This window comes from Cryptomeria japonica, chromosome 3 (genome assembly GCF_030272615.1).
Source record: "Cryptomeria japonica chromosome 3, Sugi_1.0, whole genome shotgun sequence".
Lineage (NCBI taxonomy): Eukaryota > Viridiplantae > Streptophyta > Pinopsida > Cupressales > Cupressaceae > Cryptomeria > Cryptomeria japonica.
The window spans coordinates 174,586,619-174,614,529 of record NC_081407.1 but is presented as its reverse complement, the minus strand read 5'-3'; the positions used below and the strand labels follow the sequence as shown (position 1 = coordinate 174,614,529).

General features: G+C 34.3%; 1 protein-coding gene across 3 annotated transcripts; it reads right to left on the bottom strand.

Moving 5' to 3' along the window:
- Positions 1-53: 53 nt before the first annotated feature.
- LOC131029223 (ADP-ribosylation factor GTPase-activating protein AGD5) lies at positions 54-27,379 on the bottom strand. 3 transcript variants are annotated; one of them, XM_057959643.2, is made up of 11 exons: positions 26,947-27,379; positions 23,982-24,040; positions 18,262-18,352; positions 16,257-16,311; positions 15,989-16,097; positions 15,403-15,742; positions 2,228-2,411; positions 1,851-2,083; positions 1,480-1,761; positions 1,319-1,377; positions 54-496 (listed from the first exon to the last, which is right to left on the bottom strand). In XM_057959643.2, the coding sequence occupies exons 1-11, from the start codon at positions 27,007-27,009 to the stop codon at positions 319-321; spliced, it is 1,653 nt and encodes a 550-aa protein (XP_057815626.2). In that variant the 5' UTR covers positions 27,010-27,379; the 3' UTR covers positions 54-318. The 3 variants fall into 3 exon arrangements, with proteins under 3 accessions (XP_057815626.2, XP_057815627.2, XP_057815628.2); XM_057959644.2 differs by having other exon boundaries at positions 2,228-2,408; positions 26,947-27,376; XM_057959645.2 differs by lacking the exons at positions 18,262-18,352; positions 23,982-24,040; positions 26,947-27,379 and adding an exon at positions 16,831-16,911.
- Positions 27,380-27,911: the final 532 nt, after the last annotated feature.

Genomic DNA, 27,911 nt, shown 5'->3' with positions numbered 1-27,911 from the left:
AAAAATGAAAAAGAAACCAAAAATGTACTCACTTTTACAGAAATGGTGATCCATATTCTGAATATCTAAGCAATTTGCATATTTGATTATTTCAAAAAGCCAAGACGAATAATTTTTCATCTGCAATTCACTTCCACAATGAACCGGGAATCATCCTGGCACAAAATTAACCTACTCTAATCTAGCTCAATGAAGCCATCTAATAAAGACAATAATGTTAAAATTACAGATCATTAGGAATTCGATTATATTATTGCCTTTGGGCACCCAATTATCCCTTTCACAAATAGTGCCCATTCACATTGGCCCGTAAAATATTTACTGTTTTGAAAAGGTCCCAGCCATAAGCGACGACAGATCATAACCGTTCGCAGAGGTGGTGCTTGGACTTGCAGAAGGAGCTACGGTAGATCGGATAACTGAGGGTGGTCCCCTGGTGGAAGATTCTGCGATTGTGTATGCCCCTGTACTGTTAGGAATGGCCATGTTGTACATACTGCCAGAATAGAAACTTGTGAGTAATCCTACGTTGGAACTTTTGAATTAAAAAAATTGGCTTAAAACATCAATACTACTTGAAAATACACAGATAACAGAGAAATGTAAAAGCAAACATACAAGAGGATTCTTATAATTAGCATGTGGCATCCATAGTCCGCCTCCAATAAATCATATTTTGTTATGATAAATAAAAATATATTTGGGCCAATGAATGACCCTATATTCCGGGCAATGGCTGGACCTTGTTTTCTTTAGTAAGTCCTTGAATCTCATTTAATTCTTAGGAATAACATATTGGCTACCAAAATATCCAAATTTTATGGCATCATACTCAAAGACTGTACAAAGAGCTGCAGATGAGAAAAGCATACTTAGATGTGCAAGCTTTTGGTTCAAACTGTGCATATTTTTATATTCGATGTTTCAGATCACACTCAATGATCCATCATCGAGAAGAGGAAAATGTAGAATAGGGGTGGATAAGTAGCCTAGCTTTAAGCTTCTTCTGCACTCCTATTCTACATTTGCGTCTCCCTGATGATGGATCACTGAGTGTGATCCAAAACATCGAGCATACATCTACCTAATGGGCTATGGAAAATTCATACCAACAAAAGCATAATTGTCTAATTGTGTAAGTCTAGACAAGACAAACCTTGATGTTACCGAGGGAATCTTCAACCTTGCAGTGCAAAAACTGGACCTAAGACAAAACTGCTAATTTCACTTTGTTTTGCGCTGATTACAACGTACTTATTTCTTTACTGCAAGAAAATATTCTACTATTCAAACATAAATATTTAACAAGGAAAGATACCTGGGAACTCCTCCAAATGCTTGAGGGGGTAATGTATTATTTTGCACAAAGCCGTTGGCCTGTATAAGTATAAGAACACATATTTTAGATTGAGCTAGAGCTAACCGGCACCGGTGATTTGAATCTAAGGTGGGAATGAATTAATGAATGTTTGTTGCTACCTGGGGTGCTGAGAGCAGACCATTTTGTGTTCCCATACTCTGTATAAACCCAGGAAACTGGGAATTGATACCTGACCAACCTTGGCCTGGTATCCGTCCAAAATTATCCAATGCTGGTATACTTCCATTATTTTGAAATGCATGCTGTTGTTGCTGTCCCTGGTACAAACCTGCTTGCTTACCCCCAGGAGCTGTTCCAGCAGCTATCATCCATGACTGCTGCTGAGCCAAAAGTGCTGCAATTTGTTGTTGATGCAGAACATATGGAGAAGAAATGGCAGACTGAATGCATAATAATCAATTAATTGAACCGCCAAAAATGTTGATAGATTAAACTGTGTTGCTTTAATGAACTGCAAGGCACCACTTACCTTTTCAAACTGGCTCATTATATTGTCTTTTGCATAAGTAAGCATCTGGGGCTGTGCTGATTTATTCATCATGATATCTTTTTTCATATCTGTTGGAAAATGTGACTGTCCTTGCTTATCCATAACTGGAGGTGATGCTTTGAATAAGTCCTCTAGTCCTGCAATTACATCATCCTTAGCTGTCACATTCACTCTTGCAAGCTTCTTTTCACCTGGTTCTGTTGCTTCTGCAGCTAAAAGATCAAGAGGTTGTGTTAATTTCTATCCTTCGAAACTTAATGGTAAAAGCAGCTTTAAAGCTCTTCTTCTGCGTAAATAGTATCTCCAATGTGAAGGTAAACACAAATTTGCTGTGACAAAAATTGACAAGCACTTACATTGAAATGCTGCCCATGATTTATCATCTGCTTGGGAAGGAGATGCCCCATTGCTGAGAGGTGTGGGATCTTCAATTCTCAGGAGGTTGAAAAGCTCGGTTGCTGGATCAATCTTAGGGTTACTAGCAACAGAACTCTTTTCATCTCCAATGACAGGTGCAGCACCAGTTGTTGATGGAACCTGCTGTCAGATGGAATATGTTTAGATCACAACTAAAAAAATAAGAGTGCAATCAAGAACTGTTAGTTTTGGATTAAAATCTTGAATAAATTGGAAATTCAGATAATAGCTGACAAGCCTATTAAATATGATTTTTATATATTTTAACTTATTCTAAGATTGCAGAGTCTGAAAACCACTACATGGCGTTTTAAAGCTAGAAAGTAGTGTTTTAGAAAAAAGATTATTTCTTATTTGCCCCTCTGGCCCCACCAAACACGCACGTGTGCAACAACAAAATGTTGAACTAACAAAATAATATTCATGAATCATAGTAGCAGCACAAAATGTCAAATGATTAAATAAGGAAAAAATTTAGGGGTACTTATTGCCCATGGGTTTCCTTCTCCGGTGTGATATTGTTGATAGCAAATAGGAAACATTAAGGTTATCAATTATTTGCAAAATGATATTGCAATAAAATATAAATAACAAAACTAGAAATATATTTAAATAAAAATAGCATGCAAATAATACAAAAGTAAAACACTGAGTTGAATAATAAATATTTTTTTGAACTATAGTAAGGGTCCAAGGGACAAGCTTTATTGATAAGAGCATTGGGTTCTCATTGTGAAAACCCTAGTGTAAATCTCTATAGGATCATCTTATGTGGAATCCTAAGTTGTGACTTGGGTCTTTCAAAGTAATATGGATGTAATTTCTAAATAAGTGGATTTAAAGTAGCAACAGGTGATTTCTAATATGTTTGCCCATAAGGAGCCATCATTAGTCTCTCAATAAGTACTCACAAGAGCTTGTATCGGTCTCACGTTGCTGCTCGTATGAACAGAATATTTGTAACTTTCTGCAATAAAAAAATAAAACATTAATCATTATGGGACCAGATGATCATGACAATTATTTTTAAGAGGGTTGACTCTGGAGGAATAACTAATGACCAAGATAATAGTTCAATGTATAGCTCAAGATATCATCTCACTCATTGGTGATAAAAGGCTGGTCATCAAAAAGTCTATTCATATTGTTACTAGCCAAAGACCATTTATTGGGTATGGAACACCCAAACGGCAGCATAAGGCTTGTGGCTTGGTGCAAAGAATCACTTCATACAGTTTAGGGAAAACCAAGGTCTAATGAGTTGCTAAGACTTTCATGTGAGTAGCAGCAAGGAACTATGTCCGTGTCAATCTGACACACAGGCAGTTTCAATTTAGAAGCAATAGCTAACTCATTGATATCAGATAGATGTGAGATTTGATATGGAACTGACTGATGCCCTGACCTACCGACAAAACAAAATCCACGTCAAATGTGTCCCTTTAATCCAAGAGTTTAGAGTACAGTATATTTTAGTTTTTCTATAACATGATAACATGAAATAGAAATTAGCTGATTTCAAAATGATTGTCTGAATATTGGAAGTAATATCTGATTTTGTTGGAAGTTATGTTTTGACAACATGTTCTTTCACTTGCAATATAAAATGTTCAATTGCTCATACATCTTAATGTACAATAATGGAAAAAAAGTAAAGTAAAATGGAACATAAACAAATGTCCCATGTAGAAATTTCAAAAATATAGTGTAAAAACAACACAACAAAAATAAACAAACTTTGCTGTTGATAAACTCGATGTGAGGAAAACAACAACAATGAAAAACTTCATTCAGCTTCATGGCTTGAAAAATTTTTAAGGAATGGAAGCTTCTTGAATCATGAAATTTTACAAATGCCCCCAACTCTGCAAGGTACTGCATCCTCTCACTGGTCTGCTCATCCTGCTCTCTGCTTTGAAGACGCACAGAGTCTCAAATGGGTTATTGGTTGGAATGGTTAGAATGCATCTCTTAGGAGGGCTTACATTTAATGTGTCCGAGATGATGTTGTAGCTTCCTTTCATCCCCAAAAGTTTCATCTTCAGCATATGTTTCACCTTTGATACTTGATTTGCCCACATAATACTGCTGGTTGTCAAAACTATAGTCACCAGGTGATAGCGTTACTTGGAAACACCATTTTTTCTAATATAATTTAATAATTTCCAGAAAAATATCATGACATAGAACTTTGTGAACAAGAATAGTAAATCAGTCATACAAGAAGAATAAATAGTAAAGCCAGTTTCTCTTTAGACCATTACAATGACAGGAATTCAATCATACAACAGTTTATGTCCCCTCAAAAAGTCTGCACTGTCAATAGATCCGATCACTATAACGTTGCATGGATTTTTGTATCATCCAAAATATCAGCATGAAACAATATGCAGGGCTTATTTTATTTATTTGCCTTCCTTTTTTGCCTTTTAATGCATTTTTCCCTAAGTTTTTTGGCAGGAGACATCAATTTCTGATAGGAGACTTTGGAGATGATGGGAGACAGTGGCCAAAAGATCCCCATGCGTTGGGACGTTTATGGGGGCGCCTCCATCTCCAAGACACATCTCAGGGGGTGGGAGATGCCTCTCCGGGTTAACATGGTCAAAACATAACTTCCAACTATCAAATATTACCTCACATTCAGACATTGCTTCACATTTCTGCACATGATGAGTGAGCAATTGGACATTTTATATTGCAAGCGGACAAATCTATGACATACGTAGTGGTATCACATATTGTTTCAGGAAATCCACATTTTTAAGCAATTAGAATTTCCACAATGCAAGATTTTAAGATATCGTTCTTTGGGATCAAATGCATGTAGTATGCATCTCTCATGTGTAGTCATTTCTTCTATGAATGATCCATTGTGAGCTTGAAATGTCCCCTTGTGAAAGTCTTTGCATCAAGTGATGCTCCTAGGGGGTTTGCCACATTATCAAACCTTGCCTCCTTTCAACCATGTGTGTACTTGATTTCAGCTGAAATACCATGTAGTTCAATATTGAAGCATGTACATTGGCACAAGGTTGAAGCATGTACTTTGACCGTGAAAATACTGAAATTGGCCATAAAGCTTTAGCAAGGAGCACAAAGATGTAGTAAACATTGATTGCCACATGCACAAGTTGAATTTTGGTAGTATGTTCACAGAATCATCAAAATAGTATATTTTTTCATATTTGTAGTGAAAATTTGCATTAGACATAGATTGAGAGATTATAGATCAATTATTCGAGTAGGAAACAGAAATTGGAGGAAGATAAAAATACAACTACAAAAAATTATCCTTAAACCATAGGGCTTTAACCTCTATGCATCTGCATTTGCTTGTCCAAACCATAAAACTTGGAAAAATTGAGCCACTTAGCAACTAGCAAATGACTTTCATTTTATTTTAATCAATAGAAACCTGAACAAGACCTAGTTAGCAACACAAACCTTCAAGACGGGTATTTGAGACTACTCCATACTAAAAGAGGAAGTGAATTTAATTTCTCTAAGAACGAAGAATGATTGAAATTTCTGGCATTAATCTTCTTTGTGAAGTTAAAATTTGATTGTGGCTTGATGGGTAGAGAAGGGACCTTCTATACCAACTCAGAAGGCCTTACTATTAAGTTGGTTCTAGATCATAAATCCCCAAGGATTAAACGTGTTACAGTTGTAGCTACTATAGTGGCACTGGCAATTCTGTTGATTTTAGTTGCTGGTGGAATTATCTACTCGCAGTGGCATAAGGCCCAAGAAATAAAGAGGAATTCAAGCCAACCAACTCAGAAGGCCTTACTATTAAGTTGGTTCTAGATCATAAATCCCCAAGGATTAAACGTGTTACAGTTGTAGCTACTATAGTGGCACTGGCAATTCTGTTGATTTTAGTTGCTGGTGGAATTATCTACTCGCAGTGGCATAAGGCCCAAGAAATAAAGAGGAATTCAAGCCAATAAAGAAGAAACCAATCAGATAATTCAAGGGAATTCATCTACTGTACCCATCTATCCCAATCAAGAGCCTACCATTTTTACCATTGATGTAAAATATTATGTTCATACAAAACCTCATGATCAAATTGTTGCAGAAGATAACGAGAATTCGACGTTTTTGTGAAAAGAATGCAGCACAAGGCTCACATTGTTCATTTCCAAAAGTGAATAAAGAAAAATGAGTTCATTTCAATCCTAAGCTAGTGGTGTTTCCTGTTAGAGAAGAGACCTTCAATACAACCTCAAAAGGCCTTACTGTTTAAGTTGGGTTTAGATCATAAATCCCCAGGGATTAAACGTGTTACAATTATAGCTACAGTAGTGTCACTGGAAATTCTGTCAATTTTATTTGCTGGTGGAATATCTACTTGCGGTGGCGTAAGGCGCAAGAAATAAAGGTGACAAAACAGTTCAGCAGGAATAAGCCTAGATAGAGAAGCCAGCAGATTGAACAAAGTGTGACTCGAACACTTGGAAGCTTTGTACAATATGTGGATGTTGTAACTTCTATCAAAAGATTTGTGCAAATTTGGAATAAAGGTCTTTCATAGCACATTCTTTCTCATGATGTCTCTATTAGGAGAACATTTAAGATCTGATTCTAAAAGTTTGTATGCATATTGCTACTCTATTTTTTCATTTCTTTTTGAGTTTGTAGATAAATTCATTACCTATAAACAGTGGTAGAATTGCTAAAGCAATTCTTTGAACTAGGATTTTGAAATAAGAAAAATCAATGTCAATTAAAACCATGTGCCCTTCCAACTTTTAGCATTTATGAATTTTGATAATACCTTTCGTATTGTTGTTGTTTCACATAACTACAACTTTGTCTTCTTAATGTTGATCTTTCACATAACTTCTTACTGCATCTTCACTTGAACATGAAATCCTTAATGTCACTTTTCACTCACTTTTGAAATTCTTAGTGGTTTTTTGACCACCAAAGTTTCACGGGAAGTGCTTAATTTCCTCCCATAATTGTACAATATCAAATTAATCCTAATGACACTTTCTTAAAACCATGAACCGTTCCAACTTTCAGCAGATAATAACTATGGTAATGTTCTTCTTTCACATAACTTCAACTTTGTCTTCTTACTGCATCTTCATTTGACCATGAAATTCTTAATGTCACTTTTGTCATTTCCTATGAGACTTTCTTAGATCCTGTGTTGTCCCTTTTGCAGGCTATAAGAATGTAACATTATTAGTCTTTCATTGTTGTTTCCCACTCTCTTAATGAAGAATTTGGTGTTGCTTGTCTCAAAGCTATTTGTACCATCTCTTTCTCTCTCTATCATGGCAGATCTCTATGTCTTTCAGTCTATGGATTTTGAAGTTTTGGGCTCATCTATTATTTCTGATGTATTGCAGAGATACGAATGGATGGTTTTGATCTATTAGAATTTTCTTTAATTTGAGACTTATATCCATTGAACTATTATTTAGTGTATTGATCTAGAAATGTATGTGCTATCTAAACTATACAAATAAAGAAGAATAATATTTATAAGGAAGGCAAGGAAACTGACAATAAAATCAAGAGTGAGGATTACGCTGATAGTTCCTAAATCTGGCAAGTTACATTCTATGATTTTGTACCTTTCAATTTATTATTCAAAGTATATTTTACTATCAGCATAATCATTACACAACGTAATAATATTTTGTACTGTTAAGTATACTTGGACCAAAATGAGGTGTAATGGTTACATTGATTTTACTTGATTTTATTGTCAGTTTCCTTGCCTTATAAATATCATTCATTTTTACTTGTATAGTTTAGATAGCACACAAATTTCTAGATCAATAGACTGAATAATAGTTCAATGGATATGTCCCAAATTAAATAAAAAATTTAATTGATCAAAACAATCCATTGGTATTTTTGCAATACATCAGAAATAACAGATGAACCCAAAACTTCAAAATCCAGAGACTAAAAGAAATAGAGATCTGCCTTGATAGAAAGAGAAAGAGATGGTACAAATATCTCTGAGATAAGCAGCAGCAAACTCTTGAATAGGAGAGTGGGAAACAACAATGAGAAACTAATAATGTTACATTCTTCTAGCCTACAAAAGGGACAACACAGGATCTAAGAAAGTCTCATTGGAAATGACAAAAGTGACATTAAGAATTTTGTGGTCAAGTGAAGATGCAATAAGAAGACAAAGTTGAAGTTATGTGAAAAAAAAATTACCATAGTTATCATCTGCTGAAAGTTCATAAATACTAAACGTTGGAAGGGCTTGTGGTTTTAAGAAAGCCTCATTGGGATTAATTTGATATTGTACAATTCTAGGAGAAAATTAGGCACTTCCTGTGAAACTCTGGTGGTCAAAAAACCACTAAGAATTTCAAAAGTGACAATGAAAATTGACATAAAAGATTTTGTATTCAAGTGAAGATGCAGTACGAAGACAAAGATGAAGTTATGTGAAAGAACAACATTGTGAGGACAAAGTTGAAGTTATGTGAAAGAACAAAATTACGAAAGGTATTTATCAAAACCAAATATCAAAATTCATAAATGTTGTAAGCTGGAAAGTCTCATGGTTTTAATTTACATCGACTTTTCCTGTTTCAAAACCCTAGTTCAATTGAATTGCTTTAGCAATTATACCACTGTTCACAAGTAATAAATTTGCCTGTAAACTCAAAACGAAATGAAAAAATATAGTAGAATGTATACAAACTTTTAGAATCAGATCTTATATGATCTCCTTATAGAGACATCGTGAGAAAGAATGTACTGTGAAAGACATTTATTCCAAATTTGCACAGATCTTTTGATAGAAGTTGCAGCATCCACATATTGCACATTGCTTCCAAGTGTTGGAGTCACACTTTGTTCAATTTGTTGCCTTCTCCGTCTAGGCTTATTCCTGTTGTACTGTTTTGTCACCTTTATTTCTTGGGCCTTACGACACCACAAGTAGATAATTACACCAGCAACTAAAATCAACAGAATTGCCAATGCCACTAAAGTAGCTACAATTGTAACACATTTAATCCCTAGGAATTTATGATCTAGACCCAACTTAACAATAAGGCCTTCTCAGGTGGTATAGAAGGTCCCTTATCTAATAGGAAACACCACTAGCTCATAGTTGAAATGAACTCGTTTTACTTTACTCATTTTTTAAAATGAACAATGTGAGCCCTGTGATGCATTCTTTTTCACAAAATGTTGAAGTCTTCTCATTTTTTGCAACAATTTGATGAGGTTCTAGATAAACATAATCTTTTATGTCAATGGAAAAATTGGTAGGTTAATGATTGGGATAGGCAGGTGAATTATCTGATTGGTTTCATCTTTACTGGCTTGATTAGTAGCTACAACAGCAACACATTTCCATTTAATCCCTAGGGATTTATGATCTAGACCCAACTTAACAGTAAGACCTTCTGAGGTGGTATTGAAGATCTCTTCTCTAACATGAAACACCACTAGCTCAGGATTGAAATGAACTCATTTTGCTTTACTCACTTTTGAAAATGAACAATGTGAGCCCTGTATTGCATTCTTTTCACAAAACCTTGAATTCTTCTCATCTTTTGCAACAATTTGATCATGAGGTTTTGGATTAACATAATCTTTTACATCAATGGTAAAATCGGTAAGCTCTTGACTGCGATAGACGGGTACAGTAGATGAATTCCCTTGAATTATCTGATTGTTTCATCTTGACTGGCTTGATCAATAGATAAAATTGTAACAGATTTCCATTTAATCCCTAGAGATTTATGATCTAGACCCAACTTAACAATAACACCTTCTAAGGTGGTATTAAAGGTCTCTTCTCTAACAGGAAACACCACTGGCTCAGAATTGAAATGAACTCGTTTTGCTTTACTCACTTTCGGAAATGAACAATGTGAGCTCTGTGCTACATTCTTTTCATAAAACATTGAATTCTCCTCACCTTCTGCAACAATTTGATTATGAGGTTCTGGATGAACATAATGTTTTACATCAATGGTAAAACTAGTAGGATCTTGACTCAGATAGAGAGGTATAGTAGATGAATTCCCCTGAATTATCTGATTGGTAGGATCTTGACTCGGATAGAGAGGTATAGTAGATGAATTACCTCAAACTCTGCCTTTGCCTTGGACTCTTCTATTGATCTTTCGATGTTAACAATGGAAAATTCAAGAGAGCTCCTTCCATACCACATGGGTTGTCGGAAGAATGATAGGAAGACATAAGGAGGTTAAGTCATACAAACGAGAAATCAATTCAAGCTTATCCTATTGTTAATTTAGGGAAGAATGCAAATATAATGGCTGAAGCAAACACCCTTCTTGGAAGGATGAACTAAATTAAGCAATTACCATCGGATGAATGAAAATAATCAAATACTCCAATTGAAGACTAGATATTATGTTTGAAGAGGCTACTCTAATGGACAAGTTTGCAAATAGCCATGCAATTATTAGCCAACTTTGGAAGTGGTATGAAAGCCACGACAGGCAATAGCCACTTCATGAGTGCCAAAATTACCAGCATTAAATGTTGTTATGACAGTTAAAGATTATATGCTATTTTTTTCATAGTGTCAAGAATAAAAAACGCAGAAATGCGTAGAATTGTTGGGCAGTAGCCAAAAATTACATTATGATATAATAATGACGAAAAGACACTTTGAGAGTGCAACTTCCCAAAAGCTTAAGCCAAATACACACATATGATGTATCCAGCTAAGAGTATAAGAAGTGGAAGCCAACTCTGATTATCTCTCATCTTGTCTATATTAGATTACTAGCTTCTTATCTCTCATCTTATCTATATAGCTTCTTTTCTTATCTTTTCTAAATTAATATAGGAAACTTCTCTAAAATAGTATCTTCCATTTCTTAGATTCTCTAAGGATATTATTAAAGTTAAAACTATCCTGATATTATCTTGCCCAATTTTGGTGAGATGAAAGTTGAAACAGTTATCTGTTCTGTAGGTACTCTATAAGAGAAATTATCTCGATAAATTTTGGAGGAATAGAACTCCTTTTAAACACACTGGGACTATGGATCAAATAGGATGGTTTAAGGCAATCTCTTCAGCAGGTAGTCTATAAGAGTAACTTTCTTGGCCATGTACAGAATTCATCTGCCATTATTGAATACATGCCTGAGCTGGCAGTTATATGACAAGCTGGCAGTTACAAGACAAGTCAAGAAGTATATTTTCTTTATAGTTTATTTTTTCCTTCTAAAAATTTTAGAGTTTCAGTTTTAGAAGATAAGAAAATGATTTTCAGATTTATTATAAGTAAATTAATTTAGAACTCTATTCAGTTCATGTTACAACAACCATAGAAATATAAACGTGGCATTAGAACATTTAGGCTCACTGCAGCAGCATCAGAAAATTATATACCAGAACATTAGTATCAGAATATTTAGGCTTGCAACAGTGTTATCACTTTCTTAACCTCACGTTGGGGACATCCATAATGGCTTCATCATTATTGGCATACTTGGCAAATGCTCACGGCATTTTTAAAAAACTACTTAATTGAATTTTAACTTGTGACTCATCAATCCCAGGTCCAGACAAGTATGCATACCAAACTTGCATGAGTACTCGCAAATGCTTGGCAAGTCCGAAACACAAAATAACTGGATGCAGGATGAATGCAAACAGTCAAAGCCAAACGCAGAAAAAATGCACCATATACATTGTAAATCACTTATGTTTGCACCCAACAAATAACAGAGTAATGATTAATTTTCAAAGGAACACCTTACAAATGCACGGGCAATGTTGCACTTTAGAATGCCGTGATTTTAAAGCAATGTCGCAATTTTGAAGCAATGTTAACAACATATAATGGCAACCCTACCTATAATGCAGATCAAATATTGCAGTTAAACAACATTTTAGAGACTCATTCAGAGGAACTTATTTATTAAACAAATTTAAGTTTCTTTTCTAAGTTTTTTCCAATTCAAAAAAAATTGGTCTGCCAAGTCTGATTCGAATTCAAGTGTGCAAACTATAGGTTTCATTGTTATCCACACACAAAAGGAAAGACAGGTAATCAGAAATAATATTTCATGGGGAGGAACTAAGCAGCTATTAAATCTCCATAAAACAGGCTAATGGGCGCCATAAAACAGATAAAAGATGGTATTGTCACCATAACAAAAGCCCCAAATAAATTAGTTATGTCGATTAAAACAATCAGACTGAAATCAGTATATAGATGACGAAGAGTGTCCTCATGCACCACCAATGTGCTCAATTGGAGAATCTTTTTTCAAAACCTAGGATAGAACCACCAGATGGAAATCCATTTAACAAGAAAAAGAGTGACTTGCATCAATAAAAAAGTTCCTGATTGAATTCAGATTAGGGATTGCCTCACATTATGAACAGAGTACTTGGATATCAACTGATCATATCAATAAGTTAAAAGTTGTTAATGGTGCAAGAGATGCCAAATGAGACTGATACCATAACAAAATGAGTATCCAATTCAAAATGATTTGGCCTTGACGAAGTATATTAGAGGCCTTCACAGCCATCTTTGCATGCCCATATTGCTTTCCAAGCTGGTCGACATAGATGAGACATGTGCTCATGCTTATTACCTTGAGATAGATACTCATCTGTCATTTCCTAAGGTTAGTGGAGATAAAGCCAACATGAAAAGGTTGAATCCCACATGCAACAAGAAGAAATCAGCACTTCATTGTGGTCACTATGGTAAAGATGGTCATGACGAATCCTCATGTTAGAAGTTGAATGTAGAAAAGAACACTCACAATCAGGATAAAAAGGCAAAAAGAAAAACTCTAATCTTATGTTGAAAAGAATTAAAATCTTAGAATGGTTGATTGCACTTCTAAAATTGACTATAAGTTGTCTTGCACTACTAGGGAAGTTGGTTTTTTGGTAAAACGAGCATCATTTAATATTGAAATTTATGTTAAAACAGTTAAAGGTGTGGAGATTGGTGTTATTGGATTCCTGTTCTCGAACTAACTTTTGTGTTGTCGGACATACCCCCTCAAGGTCCCATACCATGCCGACCCAATGCAAGTACCAATCTGGAAACAAGCACAGCCCAAGAGCATCCAATGCACATGGCCACTCTTGGGTACACCCATGGCAATAATCACAATTTTATAAAACAAAGTCAAAAGCAACTTTTTAAAGTATTTTTTAAATATCAAATCATAAACAAAAACAAAAAAAATTAAAAACCAAAAAAGTGTCTAAAACCCTAAAACGAATCCATACTAAAGAGTCGTTTCACCCAAACATACTTATTTGACAAAAAACTCATTCATGGTTTTGCCATTTTTGCATTTTTGAGGATTATTCACACTTTTTCTACAGAGAACAATTGCAAAGTGCCAAGGGAAGGAATCTAGATTGTTGGTAAGTCTTTTGATGTTTGTTTTGAATGTTGATTACTTTTATCAGTTCATACATATTGTAGGGTTTCTTTTTTTTAATTTAAAATTTAATACTTTTTTATAACAACAATCTATTTCTAATGGCTACTAGTTCAGGTTCATTGGGCCTTGGGGCAAATAAACAGTTGAAATATAATCAAGCATGTCCTCATGGAAATATATTGCAATGCTTGAACGACTGCTTAGATGTGGGGTTTTTATTTGGAATTGTAATTGGTGCAGGATCCAACATAAGAACTCACATAGTCAAGCGAAAGCTCGCATATGTGCTATGAGTGGGCTTGGAACAGCAACAGAATGTGATAAACAGGAGAAAAAGAGGAAGTAACTGGACACTCAGCATCAAACTTACTTGAAGAAGGTCAACAATGACAAAACATGGAGTTTTTGAGGTAATGGTGGAGCCAGAGGCATAAGGAACTAGCAAGCAAATGGGGATGCTGACAATACTTCAGCCAGCAACCTGATTAATTTGGGTCAGTCTTGAAAAGAAATACGACTATTTCATATTTATCCAAAGAGAATAACAATGCAAATAACCAGGTGTACAACAACTTAAACGGAGTAATGGCATGAGAAAGAAATCATAGTAGCAGGACTTGGCATGGCTTATCTTGTCATAAACTTGCAAATCTAAGCCAAGACATTCCTTGTCCAAATTCAATCATCTCAGTAGATAATATTTCACACTTACTAAATTTGATATTCCACCCCAAAAGACAAAGGACATGGTGAACAATCATTTCCTTATTTTAAGAAAAATTTACTGTATCAGTCCTGTAGGTCCTTTCAATGGGGTGGAGATGCTTTCAACAGAGAAAAAAGTACTTTTACCAGCCACTTACCAGCAGACAAATATTTCTGAACGGATTACACCTTGGATTTTGAACTGTATACACCATTTTGGTTAAATACAAAGAAACTAATTTCTACTTCAAGTAAAATTCAGTAATGTCTTTGCGTATTGGTTTTGGTACATAGTTTGACATGAACGTGTTAATAGGATGAATTTGCAGTTACATGTAGAATATTGTGAAACTAATAATATTTTAAAGTTTTTTGTTTACCGAGATTTGGTGCAGTCCACAACCAACCAGGGTTGACTTTGACTCTTCACCTTGCAAAGCCTGAACCAATTATGATTCTTTGCCTTGGCAAGATGACACTAGAAGCAGGATAACAATGAGCACACAGCTGGAGCCATTTCCCATGCAATTCCTAATGCCTCCATGCTTTTTTATTTAGGTCTATCTTTTTGTCTCTGCAGACAAGTGTTCCTCCTGCTCATGTTATGAGGTAATTTGTAATGTTTCTTCTGCTCATTTTAAGTTGTAATCTGTAATTAGCAACAAATGGCTAAAAAATTAATATGACTGTTATGATACATAAGAATATATGTTACATTTGCAACCATTTAATGGGTTACATGAGACTCATAGGTATGGTATACTTGACAATTTTCCCAGTAGGCCAATATAAAGTGTTAAAAACTTAAAACCTTCGAACTTTGCATCAATATTCCTGTGACTCAATATGCCCTGCTTTTGCAGCAAACAGTTGAAAATGTTTGAAAATCAAAAATCAAAACATTGAAAGATAAGAGATTTTTTGTGGCAATATGGAACTGGCATATGAAATTTTGCCTGGTAAATGTCTTTTTATTTCTTAATGGTTATAAAAAAACTTACATGATGTGATTGCTCAGGAGACTTTGATGGCATAGTTATGGAAGAGGAAGAGGAAGACTGATGAGAACTTGGATTTGAACAAGATTTTGATGGCCCAGCCTGACGAGTTTGACCCTGAGTTCTTTGTGCATCTCTAACATTCCTTGCATGACAACGATCATTCTCTTTCCCTCCTTTATTTGTATCTCCATTATAACTATGAAGCCTTTCTGAAGCAGCATGCTCTCTGTGTTCTTTTTCATGCCTTAGAATCTGCTGTTTATCTGCAGGTAAACACTTTTCCTCCTGCGTTTTTGAAGGTGAACTTACATTTCGTGGTATCCATCTTCTTGCCTCATACCTGAAAAAGGTTTGACAAGAACAGGAAACGAAGTTTACAATCAATCAATAAATATTTGCAAGAAGCATTGATAGGTATTGGACAGATTACATACTACCAACATTTATATTACATCACATTATGAAGACAATCATTATGAGTGACCATAACCAATTATTGTGAATCCTGATGATTGAACAATTGAATAAAATAGTTAACAACACTTGAATTCTAAAAAGAAATAGAATGTGAATCATGGAAACTCACTTTGCACGAATAAAATGTTCAAGGCCAGCTCGATCATTTTCTGAAGGTCTCTTGAAACTTGGCGGAAGCTCAGCTTCCCAGTAAGCATTTGCCTTAGTATTGCCCATACCTACAACAAAATCATGTGATATGATAAATCAAATGATTTTAAGCTACTAGTTTTATAGAAAGGAAGCTGCTGAATTAAATAAGAACACAAGCAATGCATAGTTTTCAAAGAATCACTTTATGAAAGAACCATGGATGTATAGTTTTCTATAGGTCTTACTCTGGATGAAGCTAACTTGCTCTGGAAGCCATGTGTCTAAGGTTGCAGAACGAACCTACAAATCAAAAATACAAGGTCAGAGACAGCTCCCAAGAAGAAAACAAATTAAACATAGCACAAGCAGTTTACAAAATTAGAACTAAGACACATCCTGATCAATACTATTTTACAACTAAAGGATCCTTTTAACTCATCTTATGAGAATTGCAATGGAATTTACTTCACATTATATGCCTCTTGAGCAGCAATAATTGCTCTCAACTCTGATGTCTAAATTATTCAGAGAAAAACACTGTTGTTTTGCCTAAAGGACTGTCTCAACAGAATACATATTTACAGTGAGACCAGAAAATATTCACTCAAATGAAATAGTTCCAAATATACTATTTGGTTTTGTCAATTGTCAATGAAAGTTGAACTCCTTTGGTTTAACAAGATTCCAGTTTGCATTATTTGCAAGAAACTTGTAAGCAACAATTGATCATCTAAAAGGCTTTCAAGGAAATCATTGTTGGCATAATCAGAGAGCTTTTGCTCAACAAGGCTTATCAGGAGTGGCAAGCTAGAGGTCTACCTCTTGCTGCAACCATGACACAGACAGATCTCAGCATCATGTAACAATTTCACCAATGACCAGAATTAGGGATAAATCTCCAGATTCCTGGCAGCAAAAATAGAAAGCAATACCTTACGCAACTCTTCCAGATCAAGCAAACAAAGAAATCAATTGATCACATCACATGCTCGGAACATAAACACTAGTAAACATCATCAAAATGAACCTTGACGGTGTCCATCATCTACCAATTGGTCTTGTGCATAATGGAAAAAATCGGAACTCATGTTTGAAAATGCTGCCACAAGTGTTAATTGTCATGCTTGAGATCTACAAATGATTCTATAATTTAATCTGCATCAATTCTATAGCTTTAATAAAACATGAATGTAGCATCTGCACTTTTAGCTGAAGAGTTACACATCTGATTACAGATACAACTTGAAACAATGGCATATAAAGATATTAAAAAGGAAAGAAAATAAAAAAAAATATAGTGGGGCGCAGAATTCCCTCACTAGAAAGATGGGAAAAAGTATATCAAAGAAAGCATAAAACCAGAAAACCTTCAAATTCAAATACTGCAAAAGAAAAGAAGAAGTTTGGAACTTAAACAATATGCAATCTCATCACTCTTTGCAACAGTTACATCTAGAACATTAACTCATGAAATTTTCAGATCCTTACTTCCTATGTTGAAATATAAATTTTAGATAATGACAATGTTCTCAAACTCATGCCCTGCAGGTGAGACAATATGACAGAGCTGTCAACCTCAGCCTCTTAGACATAGAAAGTACTGTTGAAATTTTTAGACAGAGTGATCACGTCCTTGGATTTTGAGTTAAGAAGTTCATCTACCAAGCCAACTAATGGATATAGACTTTTAAGAGTCCCTTATGTAATATAATGATACCTTGGGCAAACGGAATAATTTCTAGATCAATATGGTTCAAATCCAGCCAGACCTGAATTCTTTGGGCAAGATAGATTTGTCCAATTCAATCAAGACTTTTCACTTGCAATAAAATTTTACTGAATGTTTTGACCTCCCAATCAAATCAATTATTTTATCCTGGCAACTATATGGGGAGGTAAGACTTGATTAGACAAAGCAAATCAATTAGGTTCAAAACTAACTACTGTCACATGCAAGCTTGAAATGTATATGCAATATAGGTTCTAAAACCCTCGAAACAGGGTCATGCTCACTGAACTTAAGTATCTAACATTTGTCATCTGGAAAAAATATAAAGGCTTTCATACAATCGAAAACGTCAGTGGCTTTTAATTTTTTACCGTCCTGATTTTAGATTTGTATATGATATACTGATTGCTTCAGTTTAAAGAATCACTTTCCAACAAATATATGGAAAGTAAATTACAAAAAATGCAGAAATAAAGGAAAATAAGGGTAATGTGGTGCTAAAGATGGTAGAAGAATTAGACCTTTGAGATGTGCACACCGAGGCTTCTGTGTATTCCTGAACATTGGATGCACACAAAGATACCTAGGTTCACACTTGCCCACCTTGGGCCTCTGCATTCAGATAAATACATTTTCATTAAGATTCAACCTCTGATATAATATAATAAAATATTAAAACGCCATTTGGGAGCTTGCTAGTGAACAGTAATATAACTTTATGAAGCTCCAATAGGAAACACTTACAGTTCAAATATCCTTAGCTGACTCAAAAAGATAAAACTATAATCTCTAATGCATCGACATCTTCACATCATATTGACTAAAACGAATGAGGCCACTGTCTTCAGGCAAAGTAACAAAAAATGTCTAATAAAGATATTTATTTATAATTAATATTGCATCTAACAGGTACAGAGGCACAAGGTTACATATTTTTCACTGTCTGTTGGACTGACCTTCCAACATACAATGGATCCTTTGCAAAACAACAAATTTAATAGCAGAATCTTATGTAAAAGGAAAACTAAACGACTTAAGCATACTTGCAACATCAAAAAGCTCTCATATCACATACAAAGGCTTACACAATCATAAAAATTATAGATGGCTATCAGATAACAAGAATAGTAGCAATTGTAATTGACGAATAAACCTGACATTCATCTTGGGCATTTGCTTCAGTCACTGTAAGCCAAAAAGCTCTTGATAAGAGATAGGTTCACACAAGCATTTTTCTAAACAAGATCACAGAAGGTAGAAATAAAGAAAAAGAATACTAAAAATGTGAGCCCAAATGAACATTCCTATGCAAAGAGCAAGGAAGCACCCCTATGTCAAGACCCTCATTAATACGGCTCAAAATATGATTCCTCCTCTTCAACAAATAACTTTAAGCCATCATCCGAAGCCAGCTGATCACAATTACCTTCATTTTTGGAAGTTATCTCCAGCTCAATTGACTTGTCAACACCTCAACGGCACACACAAATACAGCCTAAATTTCAAAGCGTCTTGGAAATATAAAATTTCTTCATCAAAACCTAGGTATTAAGAAATTTGAAATGGACTGCAACATATGAAGCCTTTAGATTGATAAGAATAATCTTAATTAGCCATGGAATTTTCAATTGCAATTGAAACTCTATGAATTGAGACAGATAGTTCTATATTAGATCAAACCATAGAGGATCAGAGTCATAAGTTCACGTTAAAACTGAACAATCCTCATTTCGCTTGTTCATTCCACGGGAGTATGGAATCTCAAATCCTTGGAAAATCTTGAACTAATAATTTGTATACCTCGTCCAAGTGATTGTAAAACTTGGGCAAACTACCCTCGCTGCTTGGCTAATTCTTCTGGATCAATGCAATTAGCAATAAACCCTTTCAGTTCAGCAGATCCTCCATATCCTGATCCCAAAAGTTATAATTTCTCCCCATTTAACTTGGTAATGCTGGAGATGCTATACATCAAAGCTTTCAATGTAAAATAAGATGTAGTTTAAAAACTCCAAAACCAATACATATAACTTCATAAGACAGCCTTCTAAAGCCTTGAATAGAAGCAAAAATGAAGTCAAAATGCCCAATTTATGGTCTCTGAAAGAACATATTTCCAAAACTATTTTCCCTCCACTAACAATATGAAAATTCAGGAAATAAGTTTAGGAAATAGAGCGCACCTATATGTGCTACATGGCATTCTACAATTTGCTTAAATCTGCTCAATAAGAATGTACCATTTAATCTTTTCAAACTATGTCGCTCTACCCTACTGAATGGGAAGATGACTTAGCATTTATTATTATTTCTTGATTACATTATTCTGGCCTATCAGACACTATCACATGTAGCTTATACAGACAACTAGATAAATGAATGACAACTCCACTACAAGGACCATTAATAATGTGCCATGTGATTTTTGTCACCAACAATTAATGTTTTCATAAGTGCTCACGGAGACAGTGGTGGTCAGACAAAAGACTCCCCCTCCCACCTCCACGTGGGCAGGAGTGTGACTTTACCCTTGTGAGGTTTATAGAGCTTTTGTAGACTGCTAATGCCAGGGTTACCGCAAGTCAATCCTTAGGTGACACTGATCAAACCACTGCTCCACTAGCTGTTCTCCACCTTGCACTCCAATACAAGCCTGCTCTATATTGGGAGCTGCCAAGTGGTGCTTTCACACCTTTCCACCCTTAACTGAATTTGAAAATTCCCACTTGAACAGAAAACTTCAATTGCAATTTTCACAAAACTAAATGGAGAATTTTTTCAAGATAAAAAATACAACTAAAACTAACTGAAACCATCTGGAGAGGAAGATTAGTTCAAAACCAATCTAACCCTAATTCAACATGAGGTAGGATCAGTGCATAGCAAACTGAAAAAAGGAAGAACTTGATAATAGCTGTCTTAGGCTTCCATGTGTTGGGAAGCAACCCTAGCTGAATTTCCTAGTTTTTTTAATTCGCTTGCTCATAGAACGGTCTAAGCAAGAACTTTTGGTTTTGTTCAGTTAGGTTTTTGAGTAAATGGAAGGTGCAGCATTTTAACATAGGTAGCGAAATTATATGGATTTTCAAAAAAAATTTAAAAAAATATGATACATTAGCCTGATGCAAATTTGGGCTACATCTTATAGGCTTTGAAATTACAATTGGAAGACTGCGATAATAGCTTCATTCACCAATCAACAGAAATATGCATCGTTGTTCATAAAGGATAAGTGAGATTTGATATTGTAATTGGCTTAATTTGTCTAAATTATTTAAATTTTCATGAAAATCCATCATTTATCAATTTATAAAGAGACATTTTTTCTATATATAACTGATACTTGCTATATATTTATTGGTTCAAACTTCAGTGGATCACACTTAAACTCTAAAATATATTTTGAAAATGAACACTAGAAATTTCATATTGTGAACAAGTATCCTAAGGATATAAACCTGATTGCAAAGGATTAATCCCTATTGATCTATGGTTGGATCATTCAGTGTTGGACATGCTAGGTCAAGCATCATCGTGCTATTCATAGGGTCTAGGAATCTGTAAAGCATTTAGTACTTAAGCAATCAGTTCGCTAGCTCTGACCCTAAATGTCAAGCATTAAGGTCAATGTGGAGGAATTCACAGTAAAACAACAAACCTCTTGCCAATATGAGAAGTTGATTGATTAGGTACTAATATGATAAAGGAATCAAATCATTTACAGACATTTTTGGTAATAGGAAATGGATAACATGGGCGAAACTGAAGAGGAAGTACATGCTACCTGGTACTCAACATAAAACTTAATCTATTCTGATTAAATCCTTGATACCTTTATCTACAAGCTTTGTAACTCATTTTGACATTAAAAGTTGGGAAACTATACATCAGCTCAAGGACCCTCCTTCCTAATACCAAAAATTAAATAATGTAAAATATATATAATACTCTATAAATAATAAATATTGAAATTCTAAAATAGATGTCAAAGTTAACTATTAAAAATATAACTAATTTATTGAATTAGAACCTTTAACATTTTAAGAAACAAAGTTTTAAAAAAATTGAAAAACAAGTACAAAAGTTATACACAGCATAGCATACAGGAAGGGAGCATGTGAGAGTCGGGAGACAAGGAGTTGCTTAAATTTCCAAATGTGTACGGTGTTAACAGGAAATTTTAACCAAGTATAATGTTTTATAATATTTTCTTGGTTCTGTTTCATGCCAAAACTATGACCTAAAGATAGTTTTTAATATTTCAATTATATAACTTTAAATGTTTAATGTTTTAAGTAAAAGCTAAGCCCCTTGACATACACGAAGCAAGTCATCCTCAATGTTTTCAAGTTTTTAATATTAAAAACTTAACTTAAGCGCAGGATCAAACAGGAGGCAGTTTATTCCTGCCTGTCAAACCTATTCATGGGATTTATTCATGGGAAGACACAGACCATAGTTTGCTCACTCAGACTTGGAGATTATTCAACAAGCCCAAAATTTTCGACTTAGCAAAAACCAGGGTTTTATTGGAGAGGTGAATGCAGGGTAAACTTTTATAGAAAAAATCCTTGTGAAATATGCATTTTAACCTGCGTTTTAACCTGCCCTGATGCGTTTTGACCCATCACAATTTTTTGCCTCAGAATCACGTGAAACCCGACAAGTTTTCATCTTAAATCCAGCAATTTTTCCTCTGCAACTCAATTGCAAAGACTTGCGAGTTAAACTTGAGAGTCCTCGCCCAGATGAAAAATCCACAAATACTCAGCAACTTGGCGAGTACTCATAGGATTTTCTATCCATGATACAGACTATTCACAGTAGGCTCATAATATTACACAAATGATGGTTGCAACTTTGGTGTTTTTTGGAATAAAACAATGGCAGTAGACAAATTTAATAGATGTTTTAGGGCTTTTCTGTTTCATATTTAAATTTTGCGTTTTGTTGGAGGAAACACTCTAAATGTAGGGTTGTCTAGAAAAAGGTATGCCTGGAGACATGACTGGGACATCTCCTGTATGAATGATGCATGTCTCAAATATGCCTCCCAGGGGGGTGACAGATGCATCTCCCTGCCACACCGATCAGATATAAAGGTACAGGAGCCTAATACTTGTAGTATTTATAATTCTGTAAATTATATGATTGTTTTGTTCATTGTCCTTGCCAGTGCTAAGCAAGGACTTTTCTCTCAGTATACTAAAACTTATCCCATTTTTCAGTCATGAGTATTTTATAAAAGAACAGAATTAAATTACATATTAAAATTCTTTGCAATCAAAGATGTGCAAATTCTATTTCAATGTGCTCTACTTTTCTGGAAAGTTTCTTTTTTTAAAGCAAACATAAATGGTACCAGGGTTTCCAGTGAAATGTGTATCTGTAATTTTTTCCAAATTTTTAATACGCCAGTGCATTACCATATTATTTTTCATAGCAAAGATTATATTGTTCTGATCTTTTTCATCCTTAGATCTCCCTAAGATACTAGATATACCTTAAACCTGAAGTCGAGACTCAAAACTGATTATTCACACAACTTTTAATTACAAATCACAAGTATCTATAACTGGATTCTAGTAAATAGGCAATGTAAGTCTTCCGTTTACAAACACGTGATGAAAAATTAAAATTTAATTGTAAACGAAATTCAACCTTGTTATATAAGCTTTTAGAGCACAAAGAAATTGAAATTATAAACATGCAACCGGGTACTATATTCACATATAAGAACTAACATCCACGGATACATTGATAGATTTGATTAGATAAATGTTTTTCTAAATACCTTGTGAAAATGTAACAGAGTATCAAAGATGACTTATAGCCTGCTGACCATGCCCTTACATGATAAAAAATAGCATCTCATACAAGAATGAGAGTGCAAAAGATAAATGTGCAGTAAACTACAAAATTCATCAGTTAATCTAAACACTAAATGCAATACACCTTTCTACTCCATTTCCCATGGCTCCGTTAATCTTACAAAGCTGACTTTCAACAAAATTGGTGTAGCAACTTTAGTTCATCATCTTCTGGATTTGATTATTCTCAAGTCAATAGGTTCTTAAATAATAGAAAAATAGATTACTTGTATGCAGCTCATGTGAAGTAAACAGAAAAATGTATATGCACCAAATGACAACCAACTTCACTATCAAAGGAAATGTGTATGTTATACTAAAACAAAACTGTCTACTTATTCAAGAAAACCTGCAGTTTGCTGAATACATACTTGCTTTTGCAATCGGCACACTCCCTATTGTCTGGCAGCCTTAGAAGACTTTCCAATATCTGCACGTCATTTTCATTTACAATTTGAGACATGGTGAAGAAAAATGCATGTTGATTTGTAAATATAAAAATGATATAAGAGAAAACTGAAAATGTTTATTATTTCTAGTCAATCGAATTAAAAGCATACGATACAAATCTGTCATTCACATATATTTACAAGCATCACGCGAGCAGTTATACTGAGTTAAACTTGCATAAAATTAAATTTAACTGGTGGCTTATTTTAGCATCAAGAAATTTGATGCACAGTATTAGATGGACACAAAGTTGCATGGACACGGATACAGATACAAATACGGATATGGTATCAGATACAGATACAGCCTATTTTTAAAACCTTTAATATGGATGCGGATGGATATGACATTCATAAAAAAAAAACATACACATATATTTAACACGATTTTCTAAGTTATTAAAGGGGATTTTCATTACTTCAAAAGCAATATAGACACATAATTGCCTCATAAATAATTATAAGTTGATCTAACAATTTGCAATATACAAAAAAAATATACAAACCAGGACCTATAATTAAATTAACAATAATGTCATTTAAATCTAAATGAAGATAAAATAAAGTAAAATTTATACATCAATTGAAAAAGAAAAATATCTAAATATATTAAAAATTTAAAATTTAATTATAAAGAACTAGATGAACAATAATAATCATAACTTGAAAAATAAATTTCTCAAAAAAATAAATAAATAAAAAAAATTGCATGAATGAAGTTTTTTGAATTAAGTTTAGGAAGGTTCATGTCAAACTTTTCAAAAATCAAATCACACAGTATCCGACACGGCTGAAAAATTAGTGTTTTATGGGCACGCGTATCCAAGCTGTATCTGGCAGTACGCAGGACTAGGAAAGGGCATGGGTGTATCTGGCTACTCTGGATGGACTTGACTACATTGAAGATTTAAAAAATTGAGCAAAGACCATTACAATATGGATGGTGGGACATAATGAAAAACCGAAACAGGAAAGGGGTTAGCTTTATTATGTCAAAATTTCAATTTTTAAGGAGGGATTAAAGCTGTGTATTTTTCTGTCATTGCACTATGACCTCTGTAAATGGGCATTCACAGTAACATCACTTCTCCTTATGTATTTTGGTAATTACTAATAATTACAAGGCAAGGGAACCCACTTACACACAAGCACCTCTAACCATTTATTAGTAGGAGGGAGGAATGATGAATGCAATCCCCTTTTCAGGATTTTTACCCTCTAATCTCTTTATTCTTCTCCAAATATTTTGGAGAATATAAAGCTTCATAATTCACTCTTGTCTCACAATTATAGCCAATATGAAATTAACACAGGTGCAAACCAGTCATCTATATTTTGTAAGTATTTAAGTCTTTCTCAGGTATTTTTAATTAGAATTTTAATTTTTATAGCTATTATGTTGCTTTGTTGGAACTTAGTTATGCTTGCCAATGTATTTACAAAAACTGGATATTCAAGAATGGTACAAGGATGACGGGTCAGGCCAGTTTGATTATAAGTATTCAACATTTGCTTTCAACCTTTTGCTAGTTGTGTGTTGGACCCGCTACGCTTCATTACAAATAATGGCATTTATTCATGTTAGAGCAAATAGGGTATCCTCTGGGCTCTAATCTTATGGCATGCTGTCTCATGGAAGCCTGATCAATCAGTGCTATGACTGGAGGATTAAACATTTAGAGCAACAATTAAAAACAAAAATCTAGCTTTCAAATGCGGATTCCATTTCAACTAAAGGTATTCCGGACATTCTTCTCCAAAAAAACAAGAGAACACAAATCCCATTTAATTCTAAATAGAAGGCTCGGTAAGGGATAGAAAAGGATGGAAACATAATAGGCAAGGAACCCAACATCATTCTTGATAGCAAGAAGACAATCACAAAGAGCATCAAGGAGACGGCTAATTGCACATAAAAAATGCCCAAGCACCGCACTCAAACTTATACCTTGAGTACATTTATTACTATAGACTCAAAGGACTTAGGCTTAGACGACGAATCATAGTCAAATGTCTGAAATCCCATTCAGACAATGAAGTCGATACCCTTCTATTGTACCGGCAAGGAAAAGGGTGGCCAACGCCATTTTCCAAATTTTCGAGAAGAGGAAAGTCAAAAAAGGACACTAAATTCTAAAGATCATTTACCTCCTCAACCAGAGTCAAGAAAAGTAACCATGGGAGAACAAATTCGTGATAATTAAAAACCGTCCAATTCAAAGGGATGAAACTTTGGGAGTTTAACAGATTCCAATTCAGAAAAACTCTTCCGGAAACCCACGCGAGAATACCAAAGGCTGTCCCTTGAAAGAAGCATGGTCAAAATCCAAATGACCCTGATTACAGATATTCACGGTCATACCTTAAGTCGTCATATGTAACTATCTTTTGACATTTACCCCATTTCTAAGATAAGTATGTTTGAGAACCTACAGTTTTCCTCAAAACTTGTTCTATCTGTCAAAATTCTATTGAATTAAAGAAACGTTCCTTCCATTTAGTTATAAATACGCAAAAAAAAAAGCATTGAAACAATTAACAATATGTTTCGACAATCATCGTCTGGTTTTGGCGCTTCAATTACCATTGGTTTCGGTTCATCCGAAAGTGCAACGCTGCCCCAAAATTGAAGTTGTTGACATCGAAACAATTTTATCAATCAAAACTAATTGAAAGCGAACAATTCAAACAGGCCTAAATGCATAATGATAAAAGAATTCGACGGAATTTTTTTAAAAACAATGTTTACAACAAACTATGCGCTACCACAAAACCTAAATCACCATATATAAATCGAACATTAAATTTGCAGATCGGGCGAGTGAAAAGCCCAAAAAGTATACGATTTCATGAGAAATAAAGGGGCAACTAAGCACAATTAAGTTACCCGTCGGTGCTTGTCATTAAGCTCTTTCGTTACAGCGGCCTTATCGTTGGAAACCATACTCATTGGCTGAAATAAATTGGGTTTTGAATAGGCAAATCAAAGGAGACAACAAACTTCGACAGACCAGCCAGAAGTTTGTTCAGAAAACTTGTGAAAGACCAAAATGCAGCGCCTGCACAATCAATATCGAATACAAATTAGGTTTTTTTAAATTTATCCCGGTTTTGGATTTTGGGTTTGTATTATTTTGGCAATGCCGCGTCATTGTTCGGTTGGAGAGTCGTGGGCATAAAAGAAATCATTCCGCATAATGATTGAGAAGAATTGGTGGAGTATATCTCCATCACACGCTTTGACCTTCAAAAGTAGGGCAATGTCTATCCAGCATATTTGACTGTATATAATTAATAAAAAATTGTAAATCAGCATACCAAAAAAGCAGAGGAACCTCTAGTTTTAGAGCTGTGGAATTTTCCTCGGGATGTTTAATTTAATGATCGTATGATCGTATTTCAAATGTTTAATAGGTATGCTCGATTAAAAAATATATAAATTAGAAATTGTAAGAGGAATACTTTGTTTGTAATTGTATGACTAGTTTATTACCTAAAATTGTAATCTAAGTTTATTATCTTAGGGCAAGTCTCTTTGCTGCTAGCAGCTGCTGTTTATTATATATATTTGATTAAGCTAGTAGTAGTTGTGGTGCAATATGGGAAACAATAAAAAAATTCAAAATAGAACTATATAATATTATATTATTAATGTTTGTTGAAATAATATGTAATATTTTTATTGCAATTATTATTATTATTTTCTATTTGTTTGTACTAAAATAAATTATATTATAGTATTATTATATTATTACGTAGAGATATATGAAATTTTAACTATCTATTTAGAGTATTTTATATAATTTATGTGTTGCAAGATCAAAGCAAATACTAAAATCTAAGATATATTAC

What these genes read in the sequence shown, in the direction of transcription:
- LOC131029223 (XM_057959643.2), bottom strand. Translation starts at nt 27,009, where the DNA reads ATGAGTATGGTTTCCAACGATAAGGCCGCTGTAACGAAAGAGCTTAAT. An exon ending in TCGGTGTGCACATCTCAAAG is followed by an intron (nt 16,312 to 18,261) that starts GTCTAATTCTTC and finishes TTTGATTTGTAG; the next exon opens with GTTCGTTCTGCAACCTTAGA. An exon ending in CTCCTGAGCAATCACATCAT is followed by an intron (nt 2,412 to 15,402) that starts GTAAGTTTTTTT and finishes TCCATCTGACAG; the next exon opens with CAGGTTCCATCAACAACTGG.